This window comes from Cimex lectularius, unplaced genomic scaffold (assembly GCF_000648675.2).
Source record: "Cimex lectularius strain Harlan isolate CLEC.00 unplaced genomic scaffold, Clec_2.1 scaffold118, whole genome shotgun sequence".
NCBI classification, from domain to species: domain Eukaryota; kingdom Metazoa; phylum Arthropoda; class Insecta; order Hemiptera; family Cimicidae; genus Cimex; species Cimex lectularius.
Window position 1 is genome coordinate 409,812 of NW_019392720.1, and position 14,956 is coordinate 424,767.

The 14,956-nt window shown below is 35.8% G+C and overlaps 1 protein-coding gene and 2 non-coding genes across 3 annotated transcripts in view; 2 read left to right on the forward strand and 1 right to left on the reverse strand.

The window, feature by feature from the left end:
* The window catches only part of LOC106671090 (tight junction protein ZO-1-like), a 173,991-nt gene that overhangs the window by 142,746 nt on the left and 16,289 nt on the right, over positions 1-14,956 (reverse strand). Inside the window, exon 2 of the mRNA XM_024226635.1 lies at positions 10,896-10,986. Coding sequence (XP_024082403.1) covers positions 10,896-10,986 — 91 coding nt within the window. The remainder of the gene's footprint in view (positions 1-10,895; positions 10,987-14,956) is intronic.
* Trnay-aua lies at positions 4,975-5,047 on the forward strand. Its single transcript has one exon. It is a non-coding gene; the product is annotated as a tRNA-Tyr (tRNA).
* Positions 6,439-6,511, forward strand: Trnai-aau. Its single transcript has one exon. It is a non-coding gene; the product is annotated as a tRNA-Ile (tRNA).

Genomic DNA, 14,956 nt, shown 5'->3' on the forward strand with positions numbered 1-14,956 from the left:
AGACATCTTTTACTTCACTTAAGATCTGTCGGGCACTATGGAAAAGGTTCCGTCTTGCAGCAATGACATTATTTCTGTCCTGAGATCCACTACCAGGCCTCCTATGGCGAGTTCCAGTCTCTCAGAATGGAGCTATAGCCACCAAGAACACGCTCTGAGAGAACCACCTGCCTCTGCGATATCCACATGCCGGTGACGTCGCCCCCTCATCACAATAATCTTCTGATTCAAGATGATCTCTTTCCATAGTTTAAAAAAAATACAGCTGGATTAAAATGCCAAAAAGACGAGAAAATGTGTTTGTTTACAAAATGAGTAATCTGCATAATTACATTCTTAAGTAAATCCGTTATTTAAGATAAAGATTAACATTTGTTTATTTTTAGTTTGTACTTTCTTTGTTTTTGTTGAATAAATTACAAATATCCATATTCATCCCATTTTTGAGAAGTTTATTATCTTCTTTGCCTCACAGGGTCAGAAATAAATAACACGAACAGCAAACTTTACACCAACTTTTTCAATCAGTAATGAAAATTGCTTTTCCGAGTTTATTCGTACAAGCAAAATATATCTTCTACAAAAATTCTATTTGCGTTAAAGCAATGTGAATAGTTGGAAGTTGGCGTTCACATGGAACAATGGAAAATTACGTTTTTCATGTGGGAAAACAAACAGAAGCTGATGACACGTTATTAATAAGCTCCATGTGTTTTTTTTTCTACTCCATATTTTACAATTTGATAGGACCGAGTTCAGTTTTTCAAATCTTCAACTTGGCAGTGTATTAACCATGGTTTTGAGAAACATGTTTAGAGTAAACATTTATTTACACGACTTTTATTCCAACTCCGTTAGAAAGAAGTGCTCTACCGGACGCGAGGAAGTGTCCGCGACCGTCGACATGTCTGTTCCCACGGAGAACTTCTAGATCTGCTGGTGCGGACAAATTTTTCATCTGCATTCTCGTGTTGCATTTTTTTTGCAAATAAATGAAAACAGAATATTAGTATTTTTACCAGTTGATTGTTGTTACTTGGCAAGTTTGATTTTAAGTGTAAACAAAATGGTACAATTCCGACAATTGCACTACGAATTCCTTTCCAATAAAAAATATACAGAAGGTTTGGAAACAATAAATTTTACTGTTGAGTATCGAATCGACCAAAAGATGGAATTATGTAGTTATTTTCTCCTTCCTCAGGGCCTATATTTATGCACATAATTATTTCAATAAGGCATTACAATATCTCAGAAACTGTTTATTTTGTGATTCTTATCAACTATTGAAATTTAACATTTATGTTTTTGTCTTAACAATTNTGGCACGATAAAGAAAATGTTTTTTTGAAACCTACATCACACCAGACCGCATCTCACGATTTCTGAATAATTATCGATTAACGGTCACTAATCACTACACAAATTACAAAATATTCTTTAGAAAATCTAATAAAGTTATAACAATAAAAAGTTTAAAACTGATTATTTGATTTCCATTCAATGTCAAAAGAAGTTTAGTACCAAAACAACAAAGAAAAAACAAAATTCCCAATTTAAATTTCATAACTACAATATCATGAGCTTAAAATGTAAAACTTAATTCTAACTAACCACTGTAGCATAATTATAAGTATTATTTATATATATACACACAAAATATATAATTTATACATATGGGTTGGGTATATGTCCATTGTGGAGGGGCCCCCTATTTTTCTTCCCCCTTCTGTGTTTCTCCATCCAAATTATACCGGCATACATTTCACTTTCGGTTTGTGTGTTGCATGTGTTTGGTGTCAATTTTATATGCAAAGCCTCTTTTATTTTCATTATCTTCAAGGTTTATTTTTTTATTTATTATTTTTGGTTATTCAAAGTTAAACTGGTGTTGTAGCTCATAGTAATGTTTCGATAAGGATGTGCCATTCCTATCTTAGTCATTGCAATCTCAAATACGTTGTTTTGTGCGCAAACATAGCCACTGCTTAATTTGGTAGTTAGTATAAATTTTACTTTATGTCCCTCTCTCTCTCTCTCTCTCTCTCTCTCTCTCTCTCTCTCTCTCTCTCTCCCTCCCTCTCTCCCTCCACGCTTAGAACATCTCAGGGGAAGAGAAAAAAACGGTTACAGGTGATTGTCGTAATTTAAGTTTAGTTTCGTTGTTTTGTATTGCCAACTTAATCTAACCAGAATGACACTAATCAAGAAGAATGTAGATAATTAGCGGTCAATTTTATCATGGGGCCCGTTTTGAATTTCACGTCAGGATGGAGTAACAATACGTGCTTTTAAGAGAATCGTGGTAATTGTTCAAAATTAATAAATTTATTTGCTACTTCCTCACTGCGGCGAATTCATTAAACAATTTATCTTAAAAGCATCCTTACTGTCATATTTTATCGTACTTGCTATATGTTTTACTTTACACACTTATATTTCATACCATCCCCTACGTTATACAAACATTCTACATATTTTATATTTAAAAAAACTTAAATTTGAGCTGAAAACGGTCAATTCGCAATTAAAAGGATTATTTTGAAGCTGAAAAGTTTAATTTGCAATTAAAATGGGTAAATTTATTTAGAAAAATTATTAATTTGGCGCGAAGAACAGATAATTGGACTGGGTAAAGGATTAAGTTGATGGAAAAAAGCTAGTGTATTATCCTAAATTTATGACTTCAATCATACAGCGTTAAAACATTTAAAATTTTAGGGGAAATTTAGAAACAACTTCCTAGTTATTTTTTAAAAGAATAAGGTACATGTATACTAAAAATAGAAACTGATGAGTAAGTACAGCCAATAAAGAGGGCTTATATCGAACTACCCGCTGTGGGTAGTGGATTTAGCGGACGACGGGTCAAACCACATTACAGTAAGACGGAGTAAGTCATCAGTAATAAAAATTTTTAAAGCGCAGTAGTGATTGTAATAATAAGTTGATTGGATACCCGAAGCTGATAAACTTTTATGGCCGCATATACGTTCATTGGCTCAAATAATATCCATAATTTGATCGAGTCCATTTATTAGCGTGAACCTTGTCATATTTGGGTGATAGTGCTGGAATATCGAGAAATAGACACGCCAAATAATCTAGGTTATTTAGTTAGATATATATTTGCGGTTTAATTGGGGGAGACGACTACCGAATTATGTGAATGTATTTATTTGCGTGAGTGGAGTGCGTATGAACACGTTCTATGTAAAATATCGAGCACACATAGGCCAGTCCAAAACATTAGGTTAACTTAGGGTAGTGATGCGAGATTTTTTTTTTTATTTTTTTTTTTTTTTGGCGTTATGAACTATGCATATTAGCCATGTGACAAATTCGTATATGTGTGTTCAAATTTGGGGGGTTATTGGGAAAAAAGGGCCAGGGGCAACGGTGGGAATCGAACCCACGACCGCGGCGTGAGAGTCTCTCATGCTAACCACTCGGCTACCGCGGTCCCCAACCTCGCAGATGTCTGTTCCTATAACCGATTTTAATTAAACTATTTGGTTAGACTAAGTCGAAAAATATTAAACATTTGTCCGAGTGATGCGAGATTTTTACTCTGTGTAAATGTATTTATTGTTGTGAATGATGACTGGGCGTCAAGGTGAAAAGCGCCTTGCCGGCCTCCCAACCGTAGGCTGTACATAGTTGGATCATAGTTGTAGTGATGGTAGCTGTATATCAAAAACTCTTGAGTCCCGCCAAATTTAGATTATGATATCGTCTTGTACGAATAAAAGACACATACAAAACGCGAGGAGCCGGCAATAACCCTAGTAGCAAGCTGGCCTAAAAAACGTTCTCCATATTATTCACAATTAAAATTGCTGGGATTCGAACCCAGAACCACTAGCGTGACAAATACGAGTCGGAAGCCGTAACCACTCGGCCACCAGCTTCCCACGGCAACTAATTATGATATAAAATTCCATAAAGTAATCCTTCTGTCAAAATTATGAGTAAACGAGGCTATGAAAATTTTATTGACAGTGTGAATTCGTGTGGTTTATCATGAAAGTTAGTCATCGTATTTATTTTTTTATATATATATCATCAGCTCATTATTATTCTCGTCTTCTTTGTCTATGTATGTACCGCCTTTCCTCCTTTTTCTTTTTATCTTTTAACATCAAAGACAGCAGGCGCGCCGCTTCTGAACAGTTTAATCTAGCAAAGTAAACATTTTTTATGACCCTCATGATTCATATTGGACACTTGTGATATGGAGCATGAAACAATGTGGAGGGAAGAAAAGGTTAATGCTTCACGAGTGGAGCGTTATTTTAACAGTCATTTGCTACCTTTATGATTACAACCGTTACAAATGCTCGTCCATAATCTCGATCCCGGTCATCAGATTAAATGCTGAATTCTCAGCCTCGGTGGTTTTTAAACTTACTTTGTAACCTTTGTTTCAAAGTACCATGCAAAAAAGTCGATATTTCTTTATTCTCGGCGCGGTTACCCACCAATAAGTAAAAGAAATGTGAGGTTAACAGCAGCTCGTGTACGCTTTAACGTTAGCCACACTCGAAAGTGTTTGGTGTAAAAGGGACAGTAAAAGTGCTAACATCGTGTTTTTTATTTTAAATGATAATGCTAACGGGCAATCGGTTTTGTCCAACCTTGACTGTATATCAGGGAGGAACTGAAGTCGTAAATACAGCCAAACTGTGATATAAATATGGCGGCAAAACCGGGATCGTTGCCACTTATTTTCAGATAAAACCTTAGAGAAAAACGTAATTGCTTGAATAAATGCCTCGAGGAAAGTTTATGGCAATTAAAATTGGCAGTTTTAGAGTGTAAACGCACCATTTAAATTTAATTACAATTATTATTTATTAAAGTCACTAATTTCGTGATCCGCTTGACCAATTAACACATTACAAAAATGGCAAAAAGGAGGGAAAATTCAAAAGATGCTGTTGAGATGGGAAGTTGGTGTCCGAGTGGATCGAGGTCACGATAGCGCAAGTGGTAGAGCAGCGGCGTATAAAGCCGAAGATCGTGGGTTCGAATCCCGCTCGTGCCACTGACTTTCTTATCTCAACTAAAAACCTTAATTAATTGTAATTATTATTTATATATGTTTTGAATATGGACGAACTATTGTTGCTCATTAGCATATTCACATTTTTCTTTAAACTATAATTCATGAATTTAAATTTTATGTAAAATATCCAGAGGGGGAAAGTTTAAGGAAAACGAACCAATTTATTACTAATTTACAAGAGATGATATTACTGCTTTAGGCTGGAACCATTTTATTTATCAGGCGATGTCAAATAAATAGAAACATGTGCCACAGACGTGAATTATAATTTTAAAAAACACAAAAAATTTATCAACTATTTATTAATTAAGAAATGTAAGTGTACCTGCATTTTTGATAGTATTCGTAAGTAAGAGTCTGCGGTTGTGTGAAGTAGTAATAGGGCGGCTGAATTGGTATTAAATAAGTCCGTTTCGGTTGCACACACCACGAAGACCTCGCGCACGTCACATTTTTGTATTTCATGGCCAGGGCACGCGGCAGGGACGGCAAAAAGGAGTCAGTGCGAAAAAGAGATAAATCTGAAAAGACAAACGTACGGCCGTGACCCGTATGGGACAGTCTTTCTCTGCTGTGACAATGTTTGGGACGGTGGGTGATCGCCCCCGACCGAACTGGGGCGGGGGTGGACAGAAATAGTTTCCCCCGCCGACCGACGGAAAAAACACCGGAGAGATGACACACATACAGGCTCCACTCCAAACAAAAATAAACCAGACCAGAATATATGGTAGACAAATATTTAATAACATGTTAAAAAATGAACAAGGATGAGGCTGAAGTGCTCAAAACTGAATGGGATACGGTCAATTTTGCAATATTTACTTTCCCTGGCATTTTTATTTTATTTTTATTATAAATCGCATTAACATTTATTAGGAATTACTTTGTTTTTACTGAAGGAAAATTTAATTATGGGATTTTGAAAAATAACGAAATAGAAGGTTTTAAATCAATAATTTTGTTTATAGAACACAATAATTATGTAAACTAGAGAGAAAAATGCTATAACCTAACCCTTCCTAGGGATTCACTTAGCAATACCATCGAAACAGGGTGATCAGAGATCAAAGAACGGGAAAACCTGTTGTTTATTTATTTAGAAATCGTGAGATGCGGTCTGGTGTGATGTAGGTTTCAGAAAAACACTTTCTTTATCGTGCCAACGTTTCGATCTTTATTGAGATCATCTTCAGGGCCTGGGATTTACAAATATTGTTGTTTATCTTCAACGATGTTTCTTCTGGTCTTTTCTTTTTTTGTTCTCTGCTTCTTAGCCCCATAGGGCTCTATCATAGATTTTATTTACTGCGAGACGGTCGTAACCCTATACTCCATCGAGCATTAGTCAGAAGTCCGAGTGGATCGAAGTTACGATAGCTCAAGTGGTAGAGTAGCGGCGTAATTAGCCGAAGGTCGTGGGTTCGAATCCCGCTCGTAACACTGGCTTTTTTATTTCAACCACTACCTTACATAAAGATTACTTAATAAACCGTTAATCCATTCTAACATACGTTGTAAGAAAATTATTTTTTCAACTAAGTTAGGATCACGTATTGTAGGGGACGTCATAGGATTTTGAATTTTTCTGAAGTTTCAGTGAGATATTTACGATCTTGCATGGTTTCTTTGTTCGTTGTAGTTATCGACTGTTAACTTTCGGATTCCTAACAGCCTTAAAGTTTTGTGTTAACTATCCTTTGTGTGCACCGAGTAGAGTGAATGAAACACGTATTTCATACATTTCTCATTAAAATGACCTGTACGGTCTCCTAGGTCTAATAAAGTTGGTTTATCATAAGGGGAAGTTAAAAACGCATTATTTAAAGAATTTAGCATTTTTCTTTGTGGAATTTTATCAAAACTTGTAGCCATTCGTGGACAGCTGAGATAGAAAATTAAGTGATGAACAATTGGCTTGGACTTCGCAGTTTGACTTTTTACTACGCTGGTACTATTTACAAAAAAAATTATAAACCCCAAGATCTACCTTTCAATCTTAAAAACTAATTATTCAGATATCGTGAGATGCGGTCGGGTGTGATGTAGGTTTCAGAAAAACATTTTCTTTATCGTGCCAACGAGTGGGCACTCTCAACACGACACGCAAGGATGGCACAATTACACAGAAGACAAACACTTTGAGCCCTGAAGATGATCTCAATAAAAGATCGAAACGTTGGCACGATAAAGAAAATGTTTTCTTGTTTTTTTCTGAAACCTACATCACACCCGACCGCATCTCACGATATCTGAATAACTATCGATTCACGGTCACTAATCTCTACACATCTAAAAACTAAACTGCTCAAAAATGAATAGTGATATTGCCGTAGCATTTACTTTCCCTAGCATTTTTATATTGTTTTTACCATAAGTTGCCGTAAAATTTATTAGAAATTATTATGTTTACGGAAGGAAAAAAGGGATTTTGAAAAATAAAGAAATAAAAGGTTTTAATTCCATAATTTTGCTTATCGGACATAATAATTTTTTTAAACAATTAATACCATTTTATAATGTCCTCTGTTAGCCAAAACCTCTGGGCATCTGTTAGGCATACTGTGAATAAGGTTGTCGCTAATTTCATAAAGCATTTCACTCCATAGATGAAATTTGAGAATAAGTAATTCCATAAATACACCTACTTTTCTAATAAAAACGTGTTCATTATAAATAGACTTAAGGAAATTTTAATAAAGCATGGAGCTCCTCGCTGTAAGTAAAGGCACCAGGTTTAAATCCCGCGGCCCTGCATTAGAACACGACAAACAACGAAAATTTTTACGAGGGTTCGCAACAGCAGAGGTCATATCAACCCTCGGGGTGTCGGTGTTTATAAAATAAGCCCATTTGTAAGTACGTCGGGTTCGAATGCAGGGCCGCTGGATTCGAACCCGGGCCCTTTATCTTACAGTGATGAGCGCCACGTCAACGCCACCAAAAGTTTCATTAATCTGATTACATCGAATTATTAAGAATTCCCATAAGTCTGTTTATAATGAAAGGGGCTTATTGGAAAAGGGGCGATATTTATGGTTTCGCTTATCGTCACTTCCCAACTCTAATTTTTCCAATAATGTTCATTATAATTCATTCATCATTAAAGTTCATTATAAAATATAATAATTATTTGGAGAATGTGAGTCACGATCTCCAAATAATCATTAATTAACGGTCACTACATACCACACATAAAATATAATATAAAATATAAAGCTTTGTTCAAAATCGAATTTTAGTCGCAGTTAAATGAGCATAAATTGTTATTTACTGATTAAAAAATGTCATTTTTAGTGTATTAATTTCATTGTTTGTTAGCAATCAACAAAAATGTTCTACGACGCAGACTATTTTAATTTTATATGATTAAAAAGATAAGTAAACAAAATACTGTTTTTTGTGTGCGTATTTTAAGAAACACTCCGTAAGCAAAGTAGGTCAGAAAATTGTCAAAACTTGAGCTCATTGTCAAATTTGACAAAATTATTAACGATGAGGTCAAATAGATAGAAAACATTCGTCGATCATTCAAGGAATATATCTATTTCTTTCAAGTTTAAGAAACTGTAATTTCATTACATTAATCCATATTTGTTTTTAGTATTTATAATTGACAGTATTAATTATTTAAGTTAATTATATTATCAAAGGTCTTGGTCGAGATGAAAAAGCTAGTGTCACGCGTGGGATTCGAACCCTCGACCTTCGGGTCATACGCCACTGCTCTCTCTCTCACTCTCTCTCTTTCTCTCTCTCTCTCTCACACACACACCAGTCACTATAGCTCAAGTGGTTAGAGCAGCGGCGTATTTAGCCGAAGGTCGTGGGTTCGAATCCCACTCGTGACATTAGCTTTTTCATCTTTTCCAACACCTTAGATAAAAACTATATATAATTTATATAATTTTATTTTTGATTGGAAAAAGTTAATAATCATGAATATCTATTCTCCATTTTGAAATCGAACTGTAATGATTATTCGGAGATCGTGAGATGCGGTCTGGTGTGACGTAGGTTTTAGAAAAACATTTTCTTTATCTTGTCAAAGTTTCGATTTTTTCAATTAATTATTATTTTTATTTAAGATCTCGTTTGAGATGAAAAAGCTAGTGTCACGAGCGGGATTCGGACCCACGACCTTCGGCTTAACCGAGACCTTAGATAAAGAGAATAATTAATTGAAAGAAGTAATTTGGTCAATTGGACTACTAAAATATAACCCTTTTTGATTTTTATTGAGATCATCGAATCGAAGATGGTCTAAATAAAGTTCGAAACATTGGCACGATAAAGAAAATGTCTAAAACCTACGTCACACCAGATCTCCGAATAATCGTTGACTAACGGTCACTAAACACCACACATTTCTACCTGTAATATTAAAATACAAAAAATAAAAATTGAAATCATGAAACACCAATCAAATATGAGTAGTACAAACTAGAATAACTTAATACGTATAATAATTTATTAACTTCGCAACTTATCAAGCGTTGGTATTTCCGTTTCTCTAATGTGGTCCATTCCGTGTGGCTCATGATACGCCCACAGGTCAGCAATTAAAGAAAAACTGTTCGTACATAGGATTTGAATCTAGTCCTATCTCGTCGGCACTAACATTTCACTAAGAATCTGGGACACCTTCAAACTATACAAAACTTCAATCTGCCTAAAAACCTAAATCTAACTTAAAAATACGACTTGGCAGAAAAATAAAATTCAAATTCCAAACGTTTTTTTTTGTTTTTGCCTTGTGCAACCACACATCAGCCATGCCGTCAATCCGGGATGTCAAGCGGGGGAAACCGACGAGAAGAAGCCGCCGCGCCCCGGGCAGCGACAGACCACGACCACGCAGCGGTATGAGCTGCCTTCTTTTTTTTTTATTTTTTCAAATTCCAAACGTTGAAAAAGGGTCTGACACAACGGTTAAATTAAAAAAACACCTTCCTCTCTCTGTTTTAATTGCTTGTGTTTTATTACGAACAGTATCATGTGACAACACATAACAATGTTTCTCTACCCTTGTCAGGATTTCATATAAGCAGAAGGTTTGAACTTTTCAGAATAATCTCGTGTAGTTTTGCGACAAAATTATTTATTTAAACAGAAATACGGCTGAAAGCGACAGCAGTGGGCTATGAAATCTAATTAGGCAAAGTATAAACATTTTACACATATTAACATGGCCAGAGATGTAGTTTCATTCTTATCACCTCTAAATTATAGTAATCATTCTCACTGATTTCATGCATAGGACTTATAAAAAAACAATGAATAACAAGCTAGAATAGGAGGACCGAGATTTAAAATGTTATGTTGCTCGAACAGTTATCATTTTAATAAAAACTAACTTATTATTTTGTCATAAATGCTCGTATTAGTGTACTTTAAATGTTGAATTGAATATTTCAGCCTTTTCTATTCTGATAATCGGTTTGAGCCTCAATAGGTTTTTAAAAAAATTCTAAAGAATCAACACATGAGTTTGTGACGAAAGAGAGGACGAGCTTATGCAAATAGAACAAAGGTTTCAAAATGATTTCTATTCACGTCGTAAAAAGGAAAAAAGAGCAGATGCTCTTGTAAATTTTTCCTCTTCCTCTGCCGAGAAGAACTTCTTAACCGCTATATCAGATTGATTAATGTTGGGAAAATCCCAGTGGACTTTATATGTCAAAATGATTAGATGTGTTTATTAGAAATTTAAATATTTCTCGTCGAAATAGTTGATGGTAAAAACAAGCTTTTTCCATTTAAAAGTTGACAATTTGAACAAATCTACATGCCTGGTTGGGTAAAAATGAGCATATTTTAAACTAACCGTTCAGACCTGTGGAAGTACGCCAATTCTTCGTCCAATTCTTTCTCACTGTCCGCATACGTGATTTCTTCCGTATTCATTTGCCTACTTCCTGCAAATAAAAGTTATCCAATTAGAATTTCCTGTCCAACTGTCGAACAGCCAATACGAAATACACAGCAAAATGTAATTTGTACTGAAAATATTACAAGTTTACATTGCTAAGTTTGATGTTTTAATCAGTGCGATATTATATCAACAACTGGAAAAAAAGCAGAAGGTGTCACTTCACTTGCAGTGTGCATCTGACGCATGGTGGCCTGTTTTCCGTGGCAATTAAAATACACTCAAAGGCAAAAAAAAACTTTAAAGTTACACCCAAAAAGTTAAACACTTGTAGTGATTTCTTTATTTTCCATAATAACTAGGTATAAATGTGTAGAGATTAGTGACCGTTAATCGATAATTATTCAGATATTGTGAGATGCGGTCTGGTGTGATGTAGGTGTCAGAAAAATATTTTCTTTATCGTACCAACGTTTCGATCTTTATTGAGATCATCTTCAGGGCCTGGGATTTACAAACATTGTTTACATTTAACAAATACATTTAGGATGTGGAAAAGTGAATTAATACAATGCAAAATATATTCAATTTTCTACTCACTCAAAGTGTTTGTCTTCTGTGTAATTGTGCCATTCTTACGTGTCGTGTTGGCACTCTCACTTTGAGTGAGTAGAAATACTTTGATTGAATATAGAATATGCTTTGCATTGTATAAATTCACTTTTCCACACCCTAAATGTATTTGATAAATGTAAACAATGTTTGTAAATCCAAGGCCCTGAAGATGATCTCAATAAAGATCGAAACGTTGGCACAATAAAGAAAATGTTTTTCTGACACCTACATCACACCAGACCGCATCTCACGATATCTGAATAACTAGGTATAAAGATGAATAGTTGACCTAAAATGTAAACACAACATTAATAGCTTTTTTCTTTTTTTTTACCTTTATAGAATGTTACTAATCCTTTTACACTCTTCGGATGAAAAATACAAGAGAAAATCATTCTATTTTATCCTTTTCAGAACCAAATTGTCGAGTGAGTTAATTGGTGTCTAAATTGTTTTCTTTGATAAAACAATAAATTGGAGTAAACACTTTTTCCCTTGAAATGGTCGAGATCTCGCCTGGGTAGTTGCTTTGGCCAACGACGGACGTAACGTCCGTTACATAGCCCAAGACCTTGTCGTGCCGCGCTGTACCTTTGAAGATGGGGTTTAGGGCCACCGGAAGTCTCTCAAGTAGTGGTCGACCGCGATGTATGAAGGCTAGGGACGATCGTTTTATTGCTCTTCTTGCACTGTGGAACCGTCACTTAACGGCTTCCTTGATTCTCAACTCCCAACGGTCCGTAATGTAAAGGTGAGATCTAAAACAGTCACCAGAAGGCTTCGAGAATAGGCTAGTCTTTAGATGTCCTGTATCAGGTACTCTACTATTGGAGATGCACCGAATAAAAAGGCGACTATTCGCAAATCAGCATCTCGCTTGGACACTTGAACAATGGGGTTCACTTCATGACAGCGGGACCGTGTGTGGAGACGTGGAAAACGTTTTGTTCCATGTGTCATACGTGAGTCACAGCGTTTTCAAAGACAGTCACTGGTGGTATGGGGTGGAATCAACGTCCAGGTCCGTACCGAACTGATTATCATACAGAATGGATCGTTGGCTGCACTGAGGTACAGAGAGGACGTTATACTGGAAACTGTGGTCCAATTTTTTATATTTATTGGGGACAACTTCGAGTTTAATGCATGATAGCTTGGAGGATGTAGGGTTCCCACAATGAATTGGCGAGCACGTGCTTCTGACATGGATACTCACAACACTTATGGTACATGATAAAGAGACGTGTTAAACATCCACGCGGTCCATCCCGGACAGATAAGTTAAACTATCTGACTAATTCATTATATTTCGAGGCCGTTTGACCAAACAGCTTCTTTCAAGTAATTCATCTTTAAGTAAGGTATCGGTGGGAATAAAAAAGCCAGTTTCACGAGCGGGATTCGAACCCATGAACTTCGGCTCAATACGCCGCTGCTCTACCACTTGAGCTATAGTGACTTCGATCCGCTAGGACACCAACTTCCCATCTGAACCTACCTTTCGAATTTTTCCTCCTTTTTGCCATTTTTCAAATGTCGTGTAATCAGGATTCGATTCTCGGCGGCAAATGATATGGCCACGGAGAGCTTTAGTGAAGATATACTTCGTTTTACTAATTAAATCAATATATGTCGTGGTCCGATTGACCAAACAACTTCTTTCAATTAATTCATCTTTAACTAAGGTATCGGTTGAAATAAAAAATCCAGTGTCACGAGCGGGATTCGAACCCACGATCGGCGGATAAATACATCGCTGCTCTACCGCTGGAGGTATCGTAACTTCGATCCACTCGGACTTCTGACTATTGCTCGATGGAGTATAGGGTTACGACCGTCTCGCAGTAAATAAAATCTCTGATAGAGCCCTATGTGGCTAACATGCAGAGAACAAAAAAAAAGAAAAGACCAGAAGAAACATCGTTTGCCGGCTCCAACAGATGAACAGCTTTAAACCGCTCTTGTTGAAGAATGGGATTCTGTTTCACAAGACGAAATCCGATCTAAATTCAATCTAAAATGCTAAAGAATATACACAAAACATACAATACATATATCGTGAGAAGATTTAAAAAAAATCTTTTATATGAGTATGTACTTATGTATTCATAATAAAATAATATTTATTATTATTAGTTCAAACGTCATAGCCATGTCTACAAGGTAGCCCCTCTCTTCTTCCCTGACCCGAACAAAGGGCCAGCACCACCCCCTCGAAATATGTATGTGTACGTACAATCTGGCAGATCCGCAAGGAAAGATGTGCATGTACGTGCCAACCATTCACATCTTTCAAGGATCCGGAGATTTCTCCTTTTACCTGATTAGCCATCACGACGGTGGAAGCACCACCAGGCCACCATTAACCCCTGTCTGATGCTAAGAGCGCACACCGTGTAACCTCTGTTTCTCATTAAATTTTAACTTTTAACTTAAATTTTTTCAATTATACACGTTTAAGGCTTCTGTGGTTTAGCATTATATTATAGTTAAATGGGAGCGCCAGGCATAAGCATGAATAGCATTACAAGTTCTTCCTGCCTCGAAAGATTCAAGATTGTCAACGTTCTGAACAGACGTGATCATAGTTGCAATCAAAATTGTGGTTCAAAAACCAGTTAAGTACCTAAGAAAGCGGTGTTGAATCGTGTCGATACTGTTGAGAGGAATAGTAAGGAGACCAGACAATAGAAGAAAATTCAAGTTTTGGTCGAACACAAGATATAAAGAGTAGTTTAATTATGACTATATTTTTTAAAGATTTTGAATAGCGAATTAAAAACCCAAGTGTTTTTAGAGATTTAGTGGAACTTTTAAATATATGGTATCTGAAGTATCATTGATAGTCAAAGTGAATTCCTAAATCTCTAATTATATCAACTTCAGTAAAATTTCATTATTAATAGATCAATTAATTATTCTTTTTATGTAAGGTTTTGGTTGAGATGAAAAAGTTAGTGTCACGAGCGGGATTCGAACCCACGACCTTCGCTCAATACGCCGCTGCTCTACTACTTCAGCTATCGTTAACACATTTTAAAAGAACAAACTTCTTACGTTTGTTGGAAAAGAATATGAGAAAAACTGTAAATAAAAGTTAACCCGCTATTTTATTTGGTTTTCAAAATATCTTCTATTATTCCTAATAGAAAATATTCAAATTGTTTAATATTTCTTTCTAAGCCAGTTGCACTATCTGGTAGGGTAACTATAACGTCAGCATACATTAATATTTTAATTGCCGTGTTACCTATAGGAATTCAACATTCCAGGACATTTAAGGGGTCACGTAAAAAGAGAGCGAATAAGATTGGGCTCAACAGGCAACCCTGACGCACTCCAGAATGCACTTTAAAAAACTCTGAAATACCCTCCTTTCCACGCACACACGAAGAAGTCAC